This window comes from Mesoplodon mirus (genome assembly GCF_964341445.2).
Source record: "Mesoplodon mirus genome assembly, chromosome: 18".
Lineage (NCBI taxonomy): Eukaryota > Metazoa > Chordata > Mammalia > Artiodactyla > Ziphiidae > Mesoplodon > Mesoplodon mirus.
Window position 1 is genome coordinate 49104041 of NC_138994.1, and position 20480 is coordinate 49124520.

At 49.3% G+C, this 20480-nt stretch overlaps 1 protein-coding gene across 4 annotated transcripts in view; it reads right to left on the reverse strand.

Annotated features, from left to right (window-relative positions):
* Positions 1-20480, reverse strand: part of SPNS3 (SPNS lysolipid transporter 3, sphingosine-1-phosphate (putative)) — a gene marked incomplete at its 5' end in the record, with an annotated part of 44919 nt that overhangs the window by 13107 nt on the left and 11332 nt on the right. For all 4 annotated transcript variants that reach the window (XM_082605009.1, XM_082605012.1, XM_082605010.1 and 1 more), the window contains 2 exons: positions 14711-14900; positions 19815-19967. In XM_082605009.1, coding sequence (XP_082461135.1) covers positions 14711-14900; positions 19815-19967 — 343 coding nt within the window. The remainder of the gene's footprint in view (positions 1-14710; positions 14901-19814; positions 19968-20480) is intronic.

Here is a 20480-nt window from a genome sequence, read left to right on the forward strand (position 1 = left end):
GGCCAGGTGGTAGGAGAGATCCCCCAAGCTGGGGCACCTGCACGGCCCAGCTGTCTGGGCCACCCAGGGGTGAGAGCAGGTCTCATAGCCAACCCTGGAATCCTTAGCTGACCCGGACCACAGCTACAATGGACACACATCCTAACTGCTCCCTGCCAACCATCACGCAAGACTCCCTTGTGGGCACCAGGCTCGGCAAATCCTGGGCCTCCATCTCTGGTCCTTGCTCAGGAATCACCAAGGCTGAGAAGGGCAGCATCCCTTCCCGGATGCAAAGGCCTCAGTGACCGCCAAGCTGGCTCTGCTCTGTGTCACGGTGGCCACATTGCTCCTTGGGCCAGTAGGGAACTCAGGGTTACGATCTAGTTTGGGCTGGAAGGAGCCTTAAAGATCATCTGGGGCAGCTCCTGGGTAAAAACGGAGGGTTGCAATTGCACCATAGACTTCCCTTCCCCCAAAAGTAAAAAATAGTGTCGGGGGGTGGGGGGGGAAATGTTTTTCACCAAAGGAAAAAAAAAGCCTAATGAGGTAAGTATTAAATATTGGCAGCCAAGGCAAAAAACCAGATAATTCTGGAGTAAAGTAGAGAATATAACCCTTCTCAGCTCCTCCCTCCCCAGAGCTATCCTCCAAAACCCCAACATCTAGAGGGAAATAAGCTGAGCAGGGGTCCTTTGTTTCCACTCTTAACTGAGAACCAGTGGGAAAAGCTGCTGGGGAGAAATGGGTAAAAGTGGAAAAGTGAATAAATGACTCCAGTTACTAACTCCACATAAGGCCTAAAAACAGTAATTTTTTACTGTTTTTTACTGGGCCTAAGGCCCAGTAATTAAGTAGAATGAACCCTGTGATAGAGCATTTACCTAAATCCCAGGAGAGAGAGCAGAGCCCAGGTGTTCTAACAAAGCCCCTCCTGCCTTACCTGAGCCCTGCAATTCCCTCAGGCAACAGAAAACCTAACACTCAACTCTCAAACTGCAGCCCCTTTGGGGAAGAGAATAGTCACAGAGAAGTCAGGAAGAGAGTAGAAGAAAAGAAAGAGTCACCCACACTATATCAAAGCAAATTCAGTATCAGAGCAGAGTTGCCCACACCCAGGCTAGAGAAAGCACTCAGTATGTGAACTATGCAAACATACAAAAAAAAAACAAAAAACAGAGAGAGAAAGTGAGAGAGGGAAGGAGGTAGGAAGAGAGGAAGAGAGGGAAGAGAGAAGAAAGAAAGAAAGAAGGAAGGAAGGGATGGAGGGAGGGAGGAAGGAGAGAAAGAAGAAAGGAAGGAAGGAAGGAAGGAAGAAAGAGAAAGAAAGGAAGAAAGAGGGAGGGAAGGAGGGGAGGGAGGAAGAGGGAGGGAGGGAGGGAGGGGGAGGAAGAGGGAGGGAGGGAGGGAGGGGGAGGAAGAGGGAGGGAGGGAGGGAGGAAGAGGGAGGGAGGGAGGGAGAAACAGAGGAAATGGAAAGGGGGAAAGGTGGAGAAGGAAGAAGAGAGAAAAGGAGGAAGGAAGAAAAAAGAACCCAACCTAGAAGACAGATGATAGGAGAAGGAGCAGAGGAAATACCTTATAATTGTTTCAAACTATATTGAATAGTAATTCAATAAAGAGCTCAAAAATGAAATGAACCCCCAATAGGATGAGATATAAAAGGATATTACAGACTTAAGGGAATAAATGGAGGAGCAAAGCAATAAACAACATTATTACAGAACTAATAAATTAAAAACAGTCAGAAACAGAATAGACATCAACCAAAGTAGAATCACCAATATAGAGAAAGGCTTGAGATAATCACACAGATTGACTGATTTTTAAAAAACACAAAGAAGAAAACATTGGGACCTCCCTCGTGCTCCAGTGGTTAAGACTTCGCCTTCCAATGCAGGGGGTGCAGTTCGATCCCTGGTTGGGGAGCTAAGATCCCACACACCTTGTGGCCAAAAAAAAAAACAAAAAAACAAAAAACATAAAACAGAAGCAATATTGTAATAAATTCAATAAATACTTTAAAAAATGGTCCACATGAAAAAAAAACTTTAAAAAAGAAAAAGAGAAAACATTTAGAGAGAAGTAAATGATATGAAAGACAGGTAAAGTAGATCAGGGCTGGGACTAGAGCACGGCAAGTGAGACACATAGGGTACCAAATTTAAGGAGGTACTCAGTCTCTGGGTTGCACAAGTGTAGGGTTAGCCCCTGGGAGTGAGTGCCTCCTTAAATTGTGTGCCCTTATGCCTTGCTGTCCTAACCCTAGTCCCAGCCCAGAAGATGATCCAACACAGGTAAAAAAAAAAAAAAGCTCAACAAATAAACAAACATAAGAAATATTCAAAGAGATGAGAGGGGGAAGGAGGATACTCAGTACTGATTCAGCAGATAAGAACACTGTTATGAACAAACTTTTTTTTTTTTTTTTGGTTGGTACGCGGGCCTCTCACTGTTGTGGCCTCTCCCGTTGCGGAGCACAGGCTCCGGACGCGCAGGCTCAGCGGCCATGGCTCACGGGCCCAGCCGCTCCACGGCATGTGGGATCTTCCCGGACCGGGGCACGAACCCGTGTCCCCTGCATCGGCAGGTGGACTCTCAACCACTGCGCCACCAGGGAAGCCCTATGAACAAACTTTTATATGATATAGAATAGTTAGCATTGAGATATATCCTAGCTGTTGTAAGCAGCTTCTAACATGGCTCCAGAGACCCCTGCCTCTGTATCTCACCCTGGGTGTGGGCTGGACCTAGGGATGTGCTTCTAATGAGCAGAATACAGCAAAAGTCATGGGATACCACTTCCGTGATTAGGTTACAAAAGACCGTGACTCCCCTTGATAGACTCCTCTATTGCCTTCTCAGCCTACACATATTCAGGAAGGGAGCTGCCATAAGAAAGAAGCCAACCTAGCAAACGAACTGAGAGCAGACTCCAGCCAATAGCCAATGAGGAGCTGAGGCCCTCAATCCAACATCACAGAAGGATCTGAATGCGGCCCACAACCACTGAGTGAGCTTGGAAGCAGATCCCTCCCTAGTTGAGACTTCACATGAGACCACAGACCCTGGGCCAACGCCTTGATTGGAGCCTACAAGAGACCATGAAGCAGAGGACCCAACTAAGCTATGCCTGGATTCCTGACCCACAGAAACTGTGAGATAATACATGTGTGCTGTCTTAAACGACCACATTTGGGGATGATTTGTTACACAGCAAGAGATAACTAATACACTACCTAAGCCACTGAATTTCAAGAATAAATAATGTAATCTTCAGGTATCCAGATGAAAAAGTGAATCGATATAAAAGATTTTTTAAACTTCATTCTTCACAGCAATATTTCATACGAAAAGACAATGGAACAAATGTTTGCAAAGTAATGAAAGGAAGAAAATGTGAGCCAAGAATACCATACCCAGTGAATTGTTGTTCAAGAAAAGAGGGAAAGAGGAGAAGACAATCTCAAACATAAATGAACCAAAGGAAAACCACCTCTCTAGCCCTTTTTGGTTTGGAAAGGGGGACAGAATGGTTTAAAAACTATTTAACCACAAAATCTACTCAGGAGTTGAACCAAAATGAAGAACTCAGGAATGGAGCATCTATGCAACAGATGGAGAATGAGTATTGAATCTATTTAAATCTGAGACTACTGTTCCAGATCTAAGGATTATGCTTAGAGAAGAGACTGTGAGTGTTATAAATCTAGAAAAAGTAAAAATAATAATATAACTAACAAAAACCAGGAGACTGGGGAGAGAAGAAGGGGGAGGCATAAGAAAGCTGATCAGGATTCATGAATAAGTCCAAAGTTTTAAAATTAATTTGAAGTTAACCAGGTCCTCTGATTTCACTTCAATTTCTTCAGGTAAATTCATATAAATGAATTAAACACTATATGATTCTATTTACACAAAATATCCAGAATAGGCAAATCTATAAAGGCAGAAAGCAGATTAGCAGTTACCTAGGGCTGGAACAGAGGATGGTTAGGGGAAAATGGTGAATGATTTATAATGAATATGAAGTTTCTTTTTTTTTATAGGAAGCCCAAGAAATGCATTTATTCTATTGTCTCATAAAGTTTCTTTTTGAGGTGATGAAAATGTTCTAAAATTGATGTGGTGTTGATTGCAAACCTCTGTGAATATACTAAAAACCATTAAATTTTGTACTTTAAATTGTATGATACCTGAATTTCATCTCAATAAATCTGTTTTTAAAATTACCAGATAACCTCAGTTTAACAAAAGTATTTCTAAAAACATAAATCTGGGTTTATATACAGAGACACATATAGAAGGATGGTCACATCACAAAAGTAGAAGCAAAGAGGCCAAGATGTTAAGAGTAGCTGATTCTAGGGGATGAGGAAATGGAAAATTGTTATCTTCTTCTTTGTGCTTTTCTGGTTTTGCTTTTATTTTTTTTTAATTTCCCCCAAATAAAAATAGAAAGGTCATTGATAGAGTGTGGTGGATTGAACTGGTGGTCTCATCGCTTGATTTCACTGTGATAGCATGATGCTTCCATATCCTTGATGTGTCGAGTCTCCCAGAGTGTGATCCTTGGTCCTCTTCTCTTTTCTATCCAAGCTCAGGCCTTTGCTGATCTCATTCAGTCTCACGGCTTTACATAACCAGCCTAGACCTCTCTCCTGAACTCCAGACTCATATATTTCCAACTGCCTCTTAACATCTGCAGTTGAATGTCCTAAAAGGCATCTCAAATTCAACATGTCTAAAATTGAACTCCTAATCCCACCCTTTCCAAAAAAAAAAAAACCAACCAACAACAACTCCGTACTTCCCTCCAGCCTTCTCCGTCTCAGTAAATGGCAACTCCGTGTTTGCAGTTGCTCAGGCCCAAAACCCTGGAGTTGCCCTTGACTCATCCATTTCTCTCACACTCCACACCCAACCCGTCAGGAAATCCTGTTGATTCTACTTCCAAAACGTACCCAGAATCTGACCACTTCTTCACACTTCCTCCATAAGTAGCCCAATCCAAGCCACAGGCATCTCTTGCCTATAATATTGGAAAGGCTCCTAATGGGTTCCCCTGTCTCTTGCCTTTGTCCTTTTTCATTCTATTATCAACACAGCAGCCAGAGAGACCTTGGTAAACTATGTGGTAGGTAGTTACAAAACAGTCCCCAATTAATCATGCTTCTTGGTATTCACACCCTTGTACAGTCCCTTCCCATGGTGAAACCAGGTCAGTTTAACACCTTGCTTCAACGAATAAAATAAGGCAGAAGTGATGCTGTGCTGTTCCTAGCCTAGGCCTTAAGAGACTTGGCAGCTTCCACTTTGCTTTCTTGGAATGTGGCCCTGAGACCACCATGTAAGTAACCGGTTTCACCCAGTGGAAGACAAGAGGCCACATGGAGGAGAATGGAGGAGCCCCAGCTGACGGCCAGACACGAGTGAGGCCAGCTTGGATGTCCCACCTCACCCAGTCTTCCAGGTGAAGGCGGCCACAGGAGTGAGTACAGGTAAAACCAGGCAAGAAACCATCCAGCCAACTCACAGAATCATAAGAAATAATAAATCGTTGTCTTAAGCCACTACGTTTTAGGGTGATTTGTTACTCGGCAATAGGTGACTGATACAAACCATCAGTCAGAGCATCACTTCTGTGCTAGAAATTCTCTAGTGGTTTCCCATTTCACTTAAATTGGAAGCCAAGTTCATTCTATGTGCAGGGATCCACACAATCAGTGCCCCACCCACCCCACCCCACCCCCGGCATTCCCTCTGACCTCATCTCCTTTGCTCTACCCTGGCTCGCCCCATTCCAACCACGTTTCCTAGAAGACACCAGCATGATTTCTCCCTCAGGGCCTTTGCACTTGCTCTTCCCTCTGCATGGAGAGCTCTCCCCTACTCCACCCCTGTATCCACATGGCTCCTTCTCTCACTTGCTTCAGGTTGCTGCTGAAGCATCACCGTCCCCGTGAGGCCTCCCTGACCATCTTGCACAACCCAGTCCCTCTTCTTGTCCACTTTCCATGCTCTGTTCTTTTCCACAGAGCTCATTGCCATCTAATATACCACTTATTTTACTGCATACATATTCTTGCCTGTTTTGTTCAATGCTGCATCATCCTCAAAGCCTAGAACAGTGCCTGGCACACAGGAGGTGCTTGGGAAATATTTGATAAGTGAGTGAACATTTCTGCTCATCCTGGCTGGGACCTGCCTCGCAGCCACCTCACCATGGCCTCAGCTCTGTTCCTTGAGACCTCTGCTCCCTCGGCCCGTGAAGCCCGGCAGGGTTTGAGGGTGAAGACCCCCACTCCCAGGTTTCTCACCTGTGAAACAGGAAGAGCGGCACAGAACCAGAGACACCCTGGGCGGGGATGGGGTTACACCTGTGGGGTTTCATGGCCACATGCCCAGACACTCCTCCCCGTAATGTTAGATGCCACTGACCCAGGGCTCAGTGAAGGAGGAACCCTTGGGGCATGTAGCAGACTGTGTTTTCCCAAAACAATCACTGTAATATTTCCACATGCTCTTTCAGATCACTGCTAGTCTCCACCAAAAAGAGTGAATCCGTTCTCTCTCCCCTCGAATCTGAGCAAGAAGTTGTGGCTCAAGTGAAGAACAGAATGCAGTGAAAGTGATGCTGTGTAACTTTCAAGGGCAGGCCATCAAAGGCCACACAGCTTCACCTGGCTCTCTCAAGACTCTAGTCCTTGGAAGCCGGCCACCATGTTGTAAGGAAGCTCAGGCCACATGGGGAGGTCACAGGCAGCTGCTCTAGCCAGTAGCTCCAGCTAAGGTCTCAGCCAACAGCCAGCATCAACCATCAGGCGGCCCTCAGCCTTTGACAATCCAGTTCCCCCACCCCCATTCTGCATAGTTAACCCCAAGTGGAAAAGAGATATGTCAGCCCCACCCCCCCACCTTGCCCAAACTGCAAATTCGTGAGCAAAATAAGTGTTTTTCTTATTTTAAACCACTAAGTTTCATTATGTACCTATACTAACTAGAACAGGTCCAAAAGTTCATTTAGCTCCTCAATGAAACCAAGGGGAAGGTATGAGCACGCCCATTTTACAGCTGAGAAAACTGACTCTCAGCAAAGTCAAGATCTTGCCCTAGCTCACACAGCTAGTAAGTGAAGAAGCAGGAACGATGTCCAGGTCTTTCAGATGCCTCAGTGCATGCTCATTGTCATCCCCCAACTCCTGCTACTTCCTCTGGACCACAAAGCCCACCCAAGGGGGGATTGCCAATGTTCAGCCACATCCTCCAGCTACCAGACAAGTGATGATGGAGCTCCTACCTTGGGCTCAGTCTCTCCTCTGAGTACAAACCCTTTCTCCTCTGAAGGGCAGCGGCTCTGGGAAGAAGGCCAAGAAAGACGGTGTGAGCCAAGACCTGCTGTGTGTGTCTGGAGCCCAATTAACAGCCAAGAAGTCAAGTTCCCCTGCCAAGGGGACTGGAAGGAGGGAAGAGATGGAACCCTCTGCTCCTGCAGGTGGGCCCCAGGGAACGGGCTCCCCCACGGAAGGTCCCAGACCAGATTTTATATGCTCAGGAAACCTTATTGCCATGAAACATACAGCACGACTTGGCCCTACTTCAGGAAATTTGAGGACAGGCATGCCCACGATGCCTCCAAAAACCCTTCCTTCCCACGCAATGCAGCTAGAGCCCAGAAGCAGTTGGATGAAAGCTATAGGCAGCTGCAGACACACATGTACACGCACATCCCACACAATTATCTGCTTGCCTTGATACATGTGCATGTGCACACTCATGCACAGACATGTAGGCAAAACAGCATACATGGACACACTCATACATACTACGCATATATAGAATGAATTACATGTATAGGCAACATACATAGAGCATGGCTGTACAGACGCAGAGGTGTATTCACACAAAAGCACACATATCTGCACTCATATTCACAGACCTGCACATAGTCACACTTAGATGCAGGCACACACTAGCAGTACACATGCCCACATTCCTGTGGGCCTTCCCAGGGAGCCCTATCAATTTCCCCTGGAGCCTATCAATCTCCCCAGAACTGGCAGAGAAAGTACAGGAAGAACTTTGGTTCCTACAATCTGAGAAGGTGAACGATGGATGGACGGATGGAAGGAGGGACGGATGGATGGATGGATGGATGGATGGGTGGATGGGTGGATGGAAGAGACTCAAGTGATTCTTTTTTTTTTTTTTTTTTAGTTTCTGCTTTATAATAAATCAAGTGATTCTTCCTATTTTGAAGCTAATATGAACAGAAGCGAATTCCTCAGCCCCCTTTGGACACCGTTTCTGATGTTGACCCCCATAGGTCTCCCACACCTAATGACAATCCTTCATGGTAGACTGCAGCCAGTTCCCACCCACTGAAGTTTTAGGGATGATGATGTCATGTCCCATAGACTCCAGACTCCTGCATCCAACTCTACTAACACCTGTACTTGGACGTCAACCTCCCACCACAAACTCAGAATGTACAAAACCAAGCTTGCTCATCTTCCCCCAAATGCCGCTGTTCCCGCCTACTTTCCTATCTCAGTTAATGGCCTCTCCCTCCTTCCAGCTACAGAGGCTAATATCCTAGAACTCACCTTTGACTCTTCTCTCTCTCACACCCCACATTGAATCCATCAGGAACTTCTGATAGATCTACCTTCAAAATATATCTATAATCCAACCATTTCTTACCACCTCTGCTGCTTCTGCTCCTGCACCCCACACCCTCATGGGAAGTATATATATATATATATATATTTTTTTTTTTTTTTTTTCTTTTTGCGGTACGCGGGCCTCTCACTGTTGTGGCCTCCCCTGTTGCGGAGCACAGGCTCCGGATGCGCAGGCCCAGCGGCCATGGCTCACGGGCCCAGCCGCTCCGCGGCATATGGGATCCTCCCAGACCGGGGCACGAACCCGTATCCCCTGCATCGGCAGGCGGACTCTCAACCACTGCGCCACCAGGGAGGCCCGGAAGTATATTTTCAACAGAGGAGTCAGAGTGATTCCATTAAACATAAGTCAGTAATAGAAAAACAATAGAGAAAATCAATACAACCAAAGTTGGCTGCAAAACTGACCAACTTTTAGTTACACTGACCAAGAAAAAAAAAAGAGAGAAGACTCAAATTACTAAAATCAAGAATGGGGCTTCCCTGGTGGCACAGTGGTTGAGAGTCTGCCTGCTAATGCAGGGGACACGGGTTCGTGCCCCGGTCCGGGAAGACCCCACATGCCGTGGAGCAGCTGGGCCCGTGAGCCATGGCCGCTGAGCCTGCGCGTCCGGAGCCTGTGCTCCGCAACGGGAGAGGCCACAACAGTGAGAGCCCCATGTATCACACACACAAAAAAAGAATGAACATTATTACCGACCTTACAGAAATTAAAAAGATTATAAGGGAATACTGTGAATGAAATTCCTAGAAAGATGCAAACCACCAAGACTGGCTTAAAAAGAAATAAAAAGCCTTAATTGACCAATAATAAGTAAATATTGAGTCAGTAATCAGAAAACTTCCCACAAACAAAAGCTCAGAACCAGATGGCTTCAACAGGGAATTCTAGCAAATGGCTAAAGATGAATTAACACAAATCCTTCACAAACTCTTCCAAAAAAATACAAAAGGAAGAAACACTCGTCAAGTCATTCTATGAGACCAAACAAAGACATCACAAGAAAACTACAGACCAATATTTCTTATGAATATAGATGCAAAGATCCTCAGTAAACTACTAACAAGCCAAATTCAGCAACATATAAATATAATTTTACACCATGACCAAGGGAGGGTTTATTCCAGGAATGCAAGGTTGGTTAAACATACAAATATCAATCAATGTAATATACCATACTAATAAAATAAAGGACAAACTACATGACCATCTCAATAGATGCAAAAAACATAAGCCAGACCACCCACGCCTCAGCACAAAACCTCAACTCAGCTCTCAGCCAGCTTCACCCAATGCCCACGTGGCCCTACATCATCTTGTCCCACCACCTCTCTGATCTCATTTCCCTTTCTCCTTTCATTCCACACTAACCACAGTGCCCTTCTTGCTGTTCCCTAAACCCAGCAGATACGCTCCTGCCTCAGGGCATTTATAGTTGCTGTTCCCTCTGCTTGGAACACTGTTCCCCTAAATGTCCCATAACTCACAATATTGTGAATTTTACTTATATATCTTGCCTGTTGTCTATCTCCCCCAACTAGAATGGGAGCTCCCTAAAAACAAAGATAATTTAGTCTGTTTTATCTACTGCTATATCTGTGGCATCTAAACTAGCATGCCACTTTTATAGGCGCTCAATAAATACCTGTTGAATAAATGAATGAATGAAAATAGCTGGTCACTCAACCACTCACACAGCAAGCAGTTGATCACCCCCACCCCACTCCAAGTGCCTGACACTGTGCTTCGGGCTGGAGTGCTGAGAAAGATAGGCAGCAACCTGGGCCCAGCTGGGAGGGGGTGGTCAGAGCATAAGTAACCAGGACCCAAGGAAGACAGTGCTGAGGAGCAGCAAGGATGGGAAGAGAGGGCTGGATCTAGCAATCAGGGAAGGCTCCATGGAGAGATGGTGCTCTAGCCTCCCTCGAAGGCCCAGAATGATTCGGGCGTATGGAGAAGGGAAGGGAGTAGGGGGAACAGAGGGAGAGCCCAGATGTGGAGAGCACAGGGCATATCCTGGGAATCAGGAGGGGACCTGCATGGCAGAACCACATCGAATAAGGCTACTAAGGATGTCAGGGCCGTTCATGAGGGGCCCTGAATGCCAGGATGAGGAGTTAGACTTAATTCCAGAGGCACCAAGGAGCCATGCAAGGCTTTCGAGCAGGGAAGTTTCTGTGGTGTCCCTCTAGCAGTGTGGGGAGAACAGATCGTGGTGGGGGAGCAGGAAGACATGGAGACCAGGACGGGGGCTCTTGGGACAGTCCTAGAGAAAGACAGCAAGCCGTGCACCATGACAGGACAGAGCGGACCAAGAGAAGAGGGGCGGTTTGGAGGTGTTAAAGATTTATGACTGGTGTTAGTGGGCAGGGGTGTGGGGGTGGGGGGATGGGGGGAGCTAGAGCCTGAATCTCAGAACCTTAGAAGCACAGACAGAGCCATGGAGGAGGGGGGTCTGGTCAGGGGGTCCAGAAGGAACCACACCACTTCTGGAAGGCTGGAGGTCTGGTCATTGGGGATCCTGCCAGGCCCAAACACGAGCCACAGGGAGGAGCAGCTTCCCAGCACTGGACGATGGACACATCCCAGCCCTGCCAGCCTTCCTGCCCTGCAGTCCCTCGTGTCCCAGGGCCAGCCTAGAGAAGAGATTCTCCAGCTGGCTTTGTCAGCCAAGATGCAATGCCATTTCTAGATGAGCCTCCAGCTCTGAAGATGCGCCAGGCTATGGGGCGGGGGACAGCTGTGTCCCCAAAACACAGCCAAGGAGCTGATTTCCAGAGCCAAGCAAGACAGTGGCAGAAGCAGAACTGGCAGGTGGTCTGCGGGCCCAGCCAATGCAGAGACAGGCCTTAAATGGGGCCTCCACCTGCCCAGGCCTCAGCCTCCCTGCAAGGTCAGGCCCATTCAGTCCCCACCAGCTGGAGATGACAGTCCCAGTCACTCCCTCAGCCAATAAACATTAAGGTATTTATTAGTGCCTGGTGTACGCCAGCCTCTGTTTCTTTCCCATGGGGGTGACAAGGGTCAGTGCGGCATGAAGGACAGAGACTTTGGAGTCTGCAGAGCTGCGTTAGAGGTTTATCTGTCCTACTCTTTGTGTTGCTGTCTCTGGGCCTCAGTTTTCCCATCTGTCAAGTGGGGATGAGAAAAACCCTTTCCGAGGAGGGCACTGTAAGGACTAAATAAGAGCACGTGCAGAAGGGAATGTTAACAGGACTTGTCTATTCCCCAGGAACTTCAGCGGAAACCCAACCAAGGCTGAGGACACTAGTGAGAAGCACCCACACCTTAAAAGAGGAACAAGACACACCTCAGGACTCAGAGAGAGAAAGGGAGCCGTCCCATGTGGCCCCCCAGCTTATACAGAAGAAGGCTGGAGACCCAGGCTGGGGAGGATTTATTTGAAGAGTGAGAAAGCTGAGTGAGGGGCTTCGGGTGGCCCACCCACAGAGAGGGCAGTGCCTGTCAGGAAGGACACTGGGCTTTCTCCCTGGCTGGATGCCAAAAAAATGCAGACTTTCCTACACCAGGGCCACCTGGGGTGCATCTACAAAGAGCATCCTCAGGACACCCCAACACATGTCACCTGGGAACAGGAGGATGTACAAGGGCAGCAGTAGGGGCAGCTACATCCTGAGCTCATCCAGGGGTCAAACAGAAACCAAGGAGAGGAGACAGGCTTGAGAGTCACAAGAGGGGAGCCCCACGGGGTGCCTGCCTGGGGCGACAGGGCCCAGGAGGAAGAGCTGGAAGGGCAACCCTGGAAAGGAGAGGAGGGAAACTGAGAGAGTACACAGGTGACGATGTCTCCTGCACCAGGGAATTGGACAATGCAAATGCTCGGGCCCGAGGCCCCCAGAACCCACAAAAGTGCCCCCAAGAGAGGAGTCAGCCAACATCTGGGCATCTACCACAAGGAGGGCACTGACAGTCAGCAAAACAACGCCAGACACCAATAACACCTGGCCCATTTCCGGTCATCTTTGCTGGCCTGCCCAACCCTGGAAGGGTCAGGATCCCAGGGGAGCAGTGGTCTTGGGGACAAAGGACAGAGATGGAGCAAGGAGAATCCAACCGAGTAGAGTTCCCCCTCTTCCCAGTGCAATTTTCTGGACCTGGATAGAAGCTTTATTTGGAAGTAGAACAAAACTTTTGATTTAAATGGGACTGGGCTTCATAAGTGTAACTAGAAAAGCTATGGTGGGGGCTTCCCTGGTGGCGTGGTGGTTAAGAATCCGCCTTCCAATGCAGGGGACACGGGTTCAATCCCTGTTCCAGGAAGATCCCACATGCCACGGAGCAACTAAGCCTGTGCACCACAACTACTGAGCCTGTACTCTAGGGCCCACGAGCCACAACTGCTGAGCCCGCGTGCCACAACTACTGAAGCCCACAAGCCTAGGGCCCATGCTTAGCAACAAGAGAAGCCACCGCAATGAGAAACCCACCCACTGCAACGAAGAGTAGCCCCTGCTCGCTGCAACTAGAGAAAGCCTGCGCACTGCAACTAGAGAAAGCCCGCGTGCAGCAACCAAGACCCAATGCAGCCAAAGATAAATAAATGAAATTAAACTTAAAACATTTAAAAAGAAAGAAAAGCTATGGGGTCTGGTCATGTGGGAGAGACCCACTCAAACTGGGAACAATAAAGCTGTTATTGATTTGCTTTCTGAGTCCAGCCTGCTCTGTGAACCCCACCCACACATGCAGGGGCTTCCATGTCCACAGTGGTGGGTCCCCAGGGCCTTAGGACCAGGGAGTGGGGGCGGAGGGGTAGGAAGCTTGAACCAGTCTAGCTGGGGCTAGTCTGGCACCATCTTCCCAGTATCAGTGGCTCCTTCCCATCAGGTGGGACAATCAGGGCCAGGGCTCTGGGGAGCCAGGGACACAGCAGCACACAGATAAGTGTGTATGTATGTATATGGATACACCATATGCCTGATGTATGTATATGTATGTATATGTATGTATATGGATACACCAATATGCCTGATGTATGTATATGTATGTATATGGATACACCATATGCCTGATGTATGTATATGTATGTATATGTATGTATATGGATACACCAATATGCCTGATGTATGTATATGTATGTATATGGATACACCATATGCCTGATGTATGTATATGTATGTATATGGATACACCATATGCCTGATGTATGTATATGTATGTATATGGATACACCATATGCCTGATGTATGTATATGTATGTATATGTATGTATATGGATACACCAATACGCCTGATGTATGTATATGTATGTATATGGATACACCATACGCCTGATGTATGTATATGTATGTATATGGACACACCATACGCCTGATGTATGTATATGTATGTATATGGATGTATATGGATACACCATATGCCTGATGAGACCCAAACATGCACAGAGCCCCAGTGAATTCTGATGTGAGCATAGAGTAGTCTGGGAAGGCTTTGGAGAAGGTGGCCTTTGAGTTGGGTCTTACAGCAGAACGACTTTAGGATGCACAGAAGAGGGGAATGGTGCCCCTGGCAGAGGGAATGGACACAAGCAAAGGCTGGGAGATGTGAGCACCTGTCACTGGTATAACCAGAGTGTGAAGCACATGAAGGGATGTGATGGGATATGGATCTGGAAAATATGATATCCTTAATACTGTCACCTTTAAAGCAGTGTCTGCACTGGCTATGGCCAATCTGAACCTCACTTTCCTCATCTGTAACCTGGGGAGAATTACCCTATTTCTTCTTGGACTCAAAACATGTCCTGGGAATAAAGGGGTCTCATTATCTCCAATCAAAGCATTAACCAGGAGCTCAGAGGACACACTTTAGAAAGGCTTAGGCTCAAATCCCAGTTCTGCCCCTAGCTGTGTTACTCTTGGTAAGCCTCAGTTTACTCATCTGTTAAATGGGGATAACAACGCTCCACCCGGAAGGAGGGATAAATGTAATGTACATGAAGACCTGGCACAGTGTAAGCCTATGTGAAACAGGAGTTCCCTACCCACCCCATTCCACTCCCAGCTCCAAAGGGGCCCTCACTTACATAGGAGGCCAGGAAGGTGGTCGGGGCCAGGATGAGAGCCAGGTAGAGGCAGGGGGCTGCAGCTAGCAAGCTGGCGGCACAGATGAGGGGCTCAGCCCTCCGGTTGACTTTCTTGTATCTCCTTGAAACCTCTGCTCCCAGGATGACCCCAACAAGGCCAGTCACGACAGTCAGTACCCCAAAAATCAGGCTGATGGAAAAGAGGAGAGGGATTGGTCAGCCGGTGGCGTCAGGATAGGGGTCCAGCCACCTACCCCCAGTGCGTGATCTGGTACCTACAGAGAGTATGGCTGTGGGCCCCTTCCCCTCCCTCCTAACCAATGCTTGTGGGTCCTTAGGACCCTGCTCTGGGATCCACGTACTCCCCTACCCTTCCCATCTTCTTTCCTGCCTCATCCTGGGGATGCCACTGGCCATGTGGGTGATCTTCCTAGCACCCCAGGACCCCAGCTCCCAGCCTGCCTCATTGCCAGCAATCTCCTCCACTGTTTCACCACCTAACACTGCCCCACTCAGAAATCTTAATTCTACAGTCCCACTCTGGCCCCAACCTTCTCGCCTTCCAGGCCCCAATACTAATGGAATGCAGGTAAGTAAGCATTTATTTATCGAGCTCCTATGATATACCAGCATTGTACACACCCTCCCTCTCTCTCTCTCTCTCTCTTTTTTTTTTTTTGGCCGTGTAGCATGCACAATCTTGGTTCCCCAACCAGGGATCGAATCCATGCCCCTGCAGTGGAAGCGCGGAGTCTTAACCACTGGGCCGCCAGTGAAGTCCCACACACCCTCCCTCCTTGAGTCCATCCTTCCACTCTCTGTTTCTGAACACCTCTCAAGTAGCCCCCTCTTAACTTCACTACCTTTGCCACCTACTCCTAGACCCATTTCAACTCTACTTGGTCCCTCTTTTACCTCCCTCCTGTAGAAACCTGTCCTTCTAGGACAAGCTCCATACACGTCCCCCAGAGGATGCTTTCTAGAACACAGATCTGACTATGCCCCTGCCCACCCCCTGCCTAAAATTCTCCACCAGCTCTTAAACATCCACCAGATTTGGTTCCAGCTCATTGTGGTATACGTGGCCCTTCATGACCTGACGCTGGGTGACGTCAACCACAGACCCCCCATTCCATCCTCCTCAGTCCCCAGACTAGTTGCTGTCCCCATTTCATACTTTTCACTTCTTTTTTTTTTTTCTTTTTCGGTACGCGGGCCTCTCACTGTTGTGGCCTCTCCCGTTGCGGAGCACAGGCTCCGGATGTGCAGGCTCAGCAGCCATGGCTCACGGGCCCAGCCGCTCCGCGGCATGTGGGATCTTCCCGGACCGGGACACGAACCCGTGTCCCCTGCATCAGCAGGCGGACTCTCAACCACTGCGCCACCAGGGAAGCCCCAAGCCTCCTTTTTTAATATTTATTCATTTTATTTTTGGCTGCATCAGGTCTTAGTTGCGTCACGTGGGCTCTCTAGTTGTGGCTCAGTAGTTGTGGCATGCGGGCTTAGTTGCCCACGGCATGTGGGATCTTAGTTCCCCAACCAGGGATCAAACCCACATCCCCTGCATTGGAAGACGGATTCTTAACCACTGGACCACCAGGGAAGTCCCCCAAGCCTCCTTTTAAAGAAGCCCAAAGGGATGCTGAGACTGACTAGCGTGAACTCTTGAAAAAACGAAGGTAACTAGGACCTTTCCAGCCCCTAAGTGGCTCCCTGTTGTCCTCGGGGCAGGCTCCCAGCCAGCACTGCAGGACTGGCCCCTGCTGACCTGTGTAACCTCCCCTCTTTTCTCCTTCCCTCACTCTGCACAAATGACTGGGAATTCTCTAAACTCACCCTACATTTTCTGGTTTCCCTGCCTTGGCCCACACTCTTCCCTCGGCCTGGAGCACCACTGCCCCCACCCACCATTCTCCACCTGGCCAGGATCTCCTCCCAGATCCAAACCTTCCCAAAAGTGCCAGGTGCCTGATATTACCTCCAAGGCTCCCACCAAGAGGTAAGAACATGACAGACGCAACACTATGGTTACTGACAAATTGAGTGTCACAAAAAACTACCTCTCCTCTAAAACAACTTCTGTGAAATGTCCCTCCCACAGGCTGAGGACTAATGGGTTAATTTCCCTGCCCCATCCCCTTGGTTTATAGGAGACTGTGTAAAGCCCAGAGAGGGCAGAGACCTGTCCGAGGCCACAGAGCCCCACATTGGCAGAGCCAGGATCTCCTGGCCCTCTGCTTCCAAACAAAGCATGTGTGTCCTTAGGCAGCTTAAAGGTGCTCACCGAACCTTCCTAGCCTTCCAAGCTGTACCAGGCTCCAGCTCAGCCCAGTCAAGTGACCCCAAATCCTGGATGAATGCTATCTACCTCTGAGTCCCGGTCTAAGCCAGCCTTGGCAGGGTCTCGAGACCTTTCTAAGACTTAGGATTATTCAAACAAGCGGTGTAGATGGGGGACCCCCAGTGCCCCTGAGCAGAGGTGTGGCCAGAGGACACACCTACCACGAAATGTCCCCACCCCCACAAAGCCTTCCCAGAATCAGACTCTGAGCCAAGAGGGTCCTTAAAGCCTGCAAGTTCTATGCTGACCCACAATGGCCCTGGCAAGCAGCTATCCAACTCCTTCTTACATGCCCCCAGGGGTGGGAAGCTCATTACCCTAATGCTGCCCCTTCCGTCTGGGCCCGCTCTGTATGTTGGAAGTTCTCCCTCTGGCTGAGTAGAATCCTGTGTCCTGCAGCTTCCTGCTCCGCCCCCACCCTCACCCGCGGGCTTATCCTAACTATGGAGGGTGTATTAACAGCTAGGGTCTGTGCAGAACCCGAACACCAGGACCCTGTGGTAGGTTGAATAATGCCCCCCAACCCAAGACATCTATGACCTAATCTCTGGAACCTGTGACAATATATTCCCTTATATGGCAAAATAGACTTTGTAGATGTAATTACATTAATGTTCTTGAGGTAGGGAGATTATCCTCCAATTTTTTGGTGGGCCCTAAATGCAATTACAAATGTCCTTATAAGAGGGAAGCAGGGCTTCCCTGGTGGCGCAGTGATTGAGAGTCCGCCTGCCAATGCAGGGGACACGGGTTCGTGCCCCGGTCCGGGAAGATCCCACATGCCGCAGAGCGGCTGGGCCCGTGAGCCATGGCCGCTGAGCCTGCGCGTCCGGAGCCTGTGCTCCACAGTGGGAGAGGCCACAGCAGTGAGAGGCCCACGTACTACAAAAAAAAAAAAAAAAGAGGGAAGCAGAGGGAGATTTGAGACACAGAGGACACGGAAATGTGACCGTGGATGCTGAGCTTGGAGTGATGCGGCCACAACCAAGGACTGCCAGCAGCCACCAGAAGCTAGCTGGAAGAGGCAAGGAAGGATTCTCCCCGAGAGCCACCAGCGAGAGTGTGGCCCTGTTGAACTTGGTTTTGGCCCAGTGAAACCATTATGCACTTCTGGCCTCCAGAACTATGGGAAAAATTTCTGTTGTTTGAAGCTACCAAGTGTGTGGCCATTCGTTCCATCAGCCCTAGGACCCTAACAGTTTCTCACCCAGGTTCTGGGAATAAGCTGAGTTAGAGGAAGACGCTGAAGCAGAGAATGGGGAAATCACTGGCCCAGGAATACACAGCCAGTTAATGCCTGAAGTGGGATGGAGTCCTGGTTTTTCCCCACTTTTTCAAGCTGCAGTGGGACTTTTAGGACTCAGTCTTTGCCTCTGGGGAGATCCAAGAATCTAGCTGTAGAGCCAGGATAAACATCACAATATCCTGGGACTTCCCTGGCGGTCCAGTGGTTAGGAGTTCACGCTTCCACTGCAGGAGGCATGGGTTCAATCCCTGGTCAGGGAACTAAGATCCTGCATGCTGCTTGGTGTGGCAAAAAAAAAAAAAAAATCACAATATCCTTTGATGCATTCATTCATTCATTCACTTACTGGATGCTCCCTGAGCACCCACTGTATGCCTGCTGGTGGGGAGATGTTCAAGTCAATTAACAGTACCAAGCAGTCTCCAGAGGCAACAGTACATGGAGCTTAAGAGCAGAAGCTTTGGAGTCAGATGGGTTTGAATCCGGGCTCTGCTACTCGAGTTGTGTGACCTTGGACAATTTGTTTAACCTCTCTGATCTTCCACCTCCTCATTTGTAATACACGAATACTAGGGTTTATTATTATAAAACCTCAGAGGGTTTTTCATGTAAAGGGCTTAGCATAGGGCCTGAACTAAAGTTACAGCTTATAAGAAGTAATGATGAGAAAAGGGAAGGTAGCTATGGGCAAAGGGCACAGCTTGGGCAAAGGCACAGACAAGTGACGGAGCAGGGGACATTCTGGAAATTACACGAAGCTTTCTCTGGACATCAGGGAGGGAGGTAGAGGCAAGAGAGGAGGCTGGGGAGAAGGGGGGTAGATGTCAATGCTGCCAGCAGAGAACTAGTGTCACTGAGGCCTCACAGAACACGGAGCCCTGAGGAACTCTGAGAAACCCATCGGGGCAGGATCAGGGAGGAGGAGGGGTCCGCAAGGAGACTGGAAAGCATCAGCAGGGAGAAGGAGGAAGCAAAGAAGAGAGGATTAGACATGCCCACTCCATCAGGAGCCCCTGGAGAACAGGGTCAGCTGGGGGGACAAGAGAACAGCAGGGTGAGAAGAGCAGCTTTCCCAGGACTGTCAACGCCTCAAATGAGGCAGAGAACATACAAATGCATGTGTGAAATCCCTAAGCCAGAGAAGTAATGAAGCATCCCAGTGCCTCAGTTTGCCATCTGTAAAATGGGATGACCTCACACTACGGGTCCCTCCGAAGGACAGGCCCCAAAGAAGCCTCACCCACCGCAAGTGCTTTCTGAACCCCCATAGCAGCCCAAGAGCAGGAAGACAGGGACTGGGGCCCAGAGAGGACAAGGGAACTGCCTGTGGCCGCTCAGAGCAGCAGGGTCTCTGCCCAAGCTAAAACCAGGTCTGCCACCTGCCAGCGGGCCCCCAAGTCCTGGTGTCTGCCCAGAGCTCCATGAGGCCACAGAGGCTGAATCTGGGGGCTCAGAACCTCCTGCGAACTTCCCCATCAAGAGCCCCCTGACCCGGGCACCCAGATGCCCCTCCTCACCTGTCCTGGCTGTTGCACGGCTCCTGAAAGCAGGGAAGCTGCTGCCCGTGCACCACACGGGCCTCAAACAGAAACTTGGGGGCCCAGAAGCCCAGAGCTCCAGTCACAAAGGCCATGGCTGTCACTCCAAGGGTCGACCACACAAAACTCCAGCTGTAAGAGAAAATGATCTGGCTCGACCCAGGAGAGGGCTGGGGCTGCGGGGGCCTATCTGCTCCTATCCGCTCCACTCCCCCCTCTCCTGGGCACTCAGGTCACCCTGGCACTCAGGTGGCTCCAGATCCTCCCCGACACTCCTTAAGCAGCCTGCCCCTCCCACCTCCACACCTTCCCTCCTGCTGTTCCTTCCTCCCTCCTCTCTGCCTGACCAAGTCTCCCCAGCCTGACAGACCCAAATCCAGCATCACATTCTCCAGCAAGCTGTCTGTGCTGCCCCACCCTCCTCTGAGTGCCCTCCACTCGGCTCATGGGTCTGTAACAAAGAGAGTGGGGTCAAGCCCGTGCCCCATATTTTGGTAAATCATGAGACCTGGCCATGTGGGTGACTCCTGTCTGCCTCCCCGACCATGCCTGGAACAGAGGAGGGATGCTCTCCCATGAGGCTCAGAGAGGTGGGTGATTCACTCGGGCATCTTCCCAGTAACCCTGAGAAGCCGGCAAAGCTGG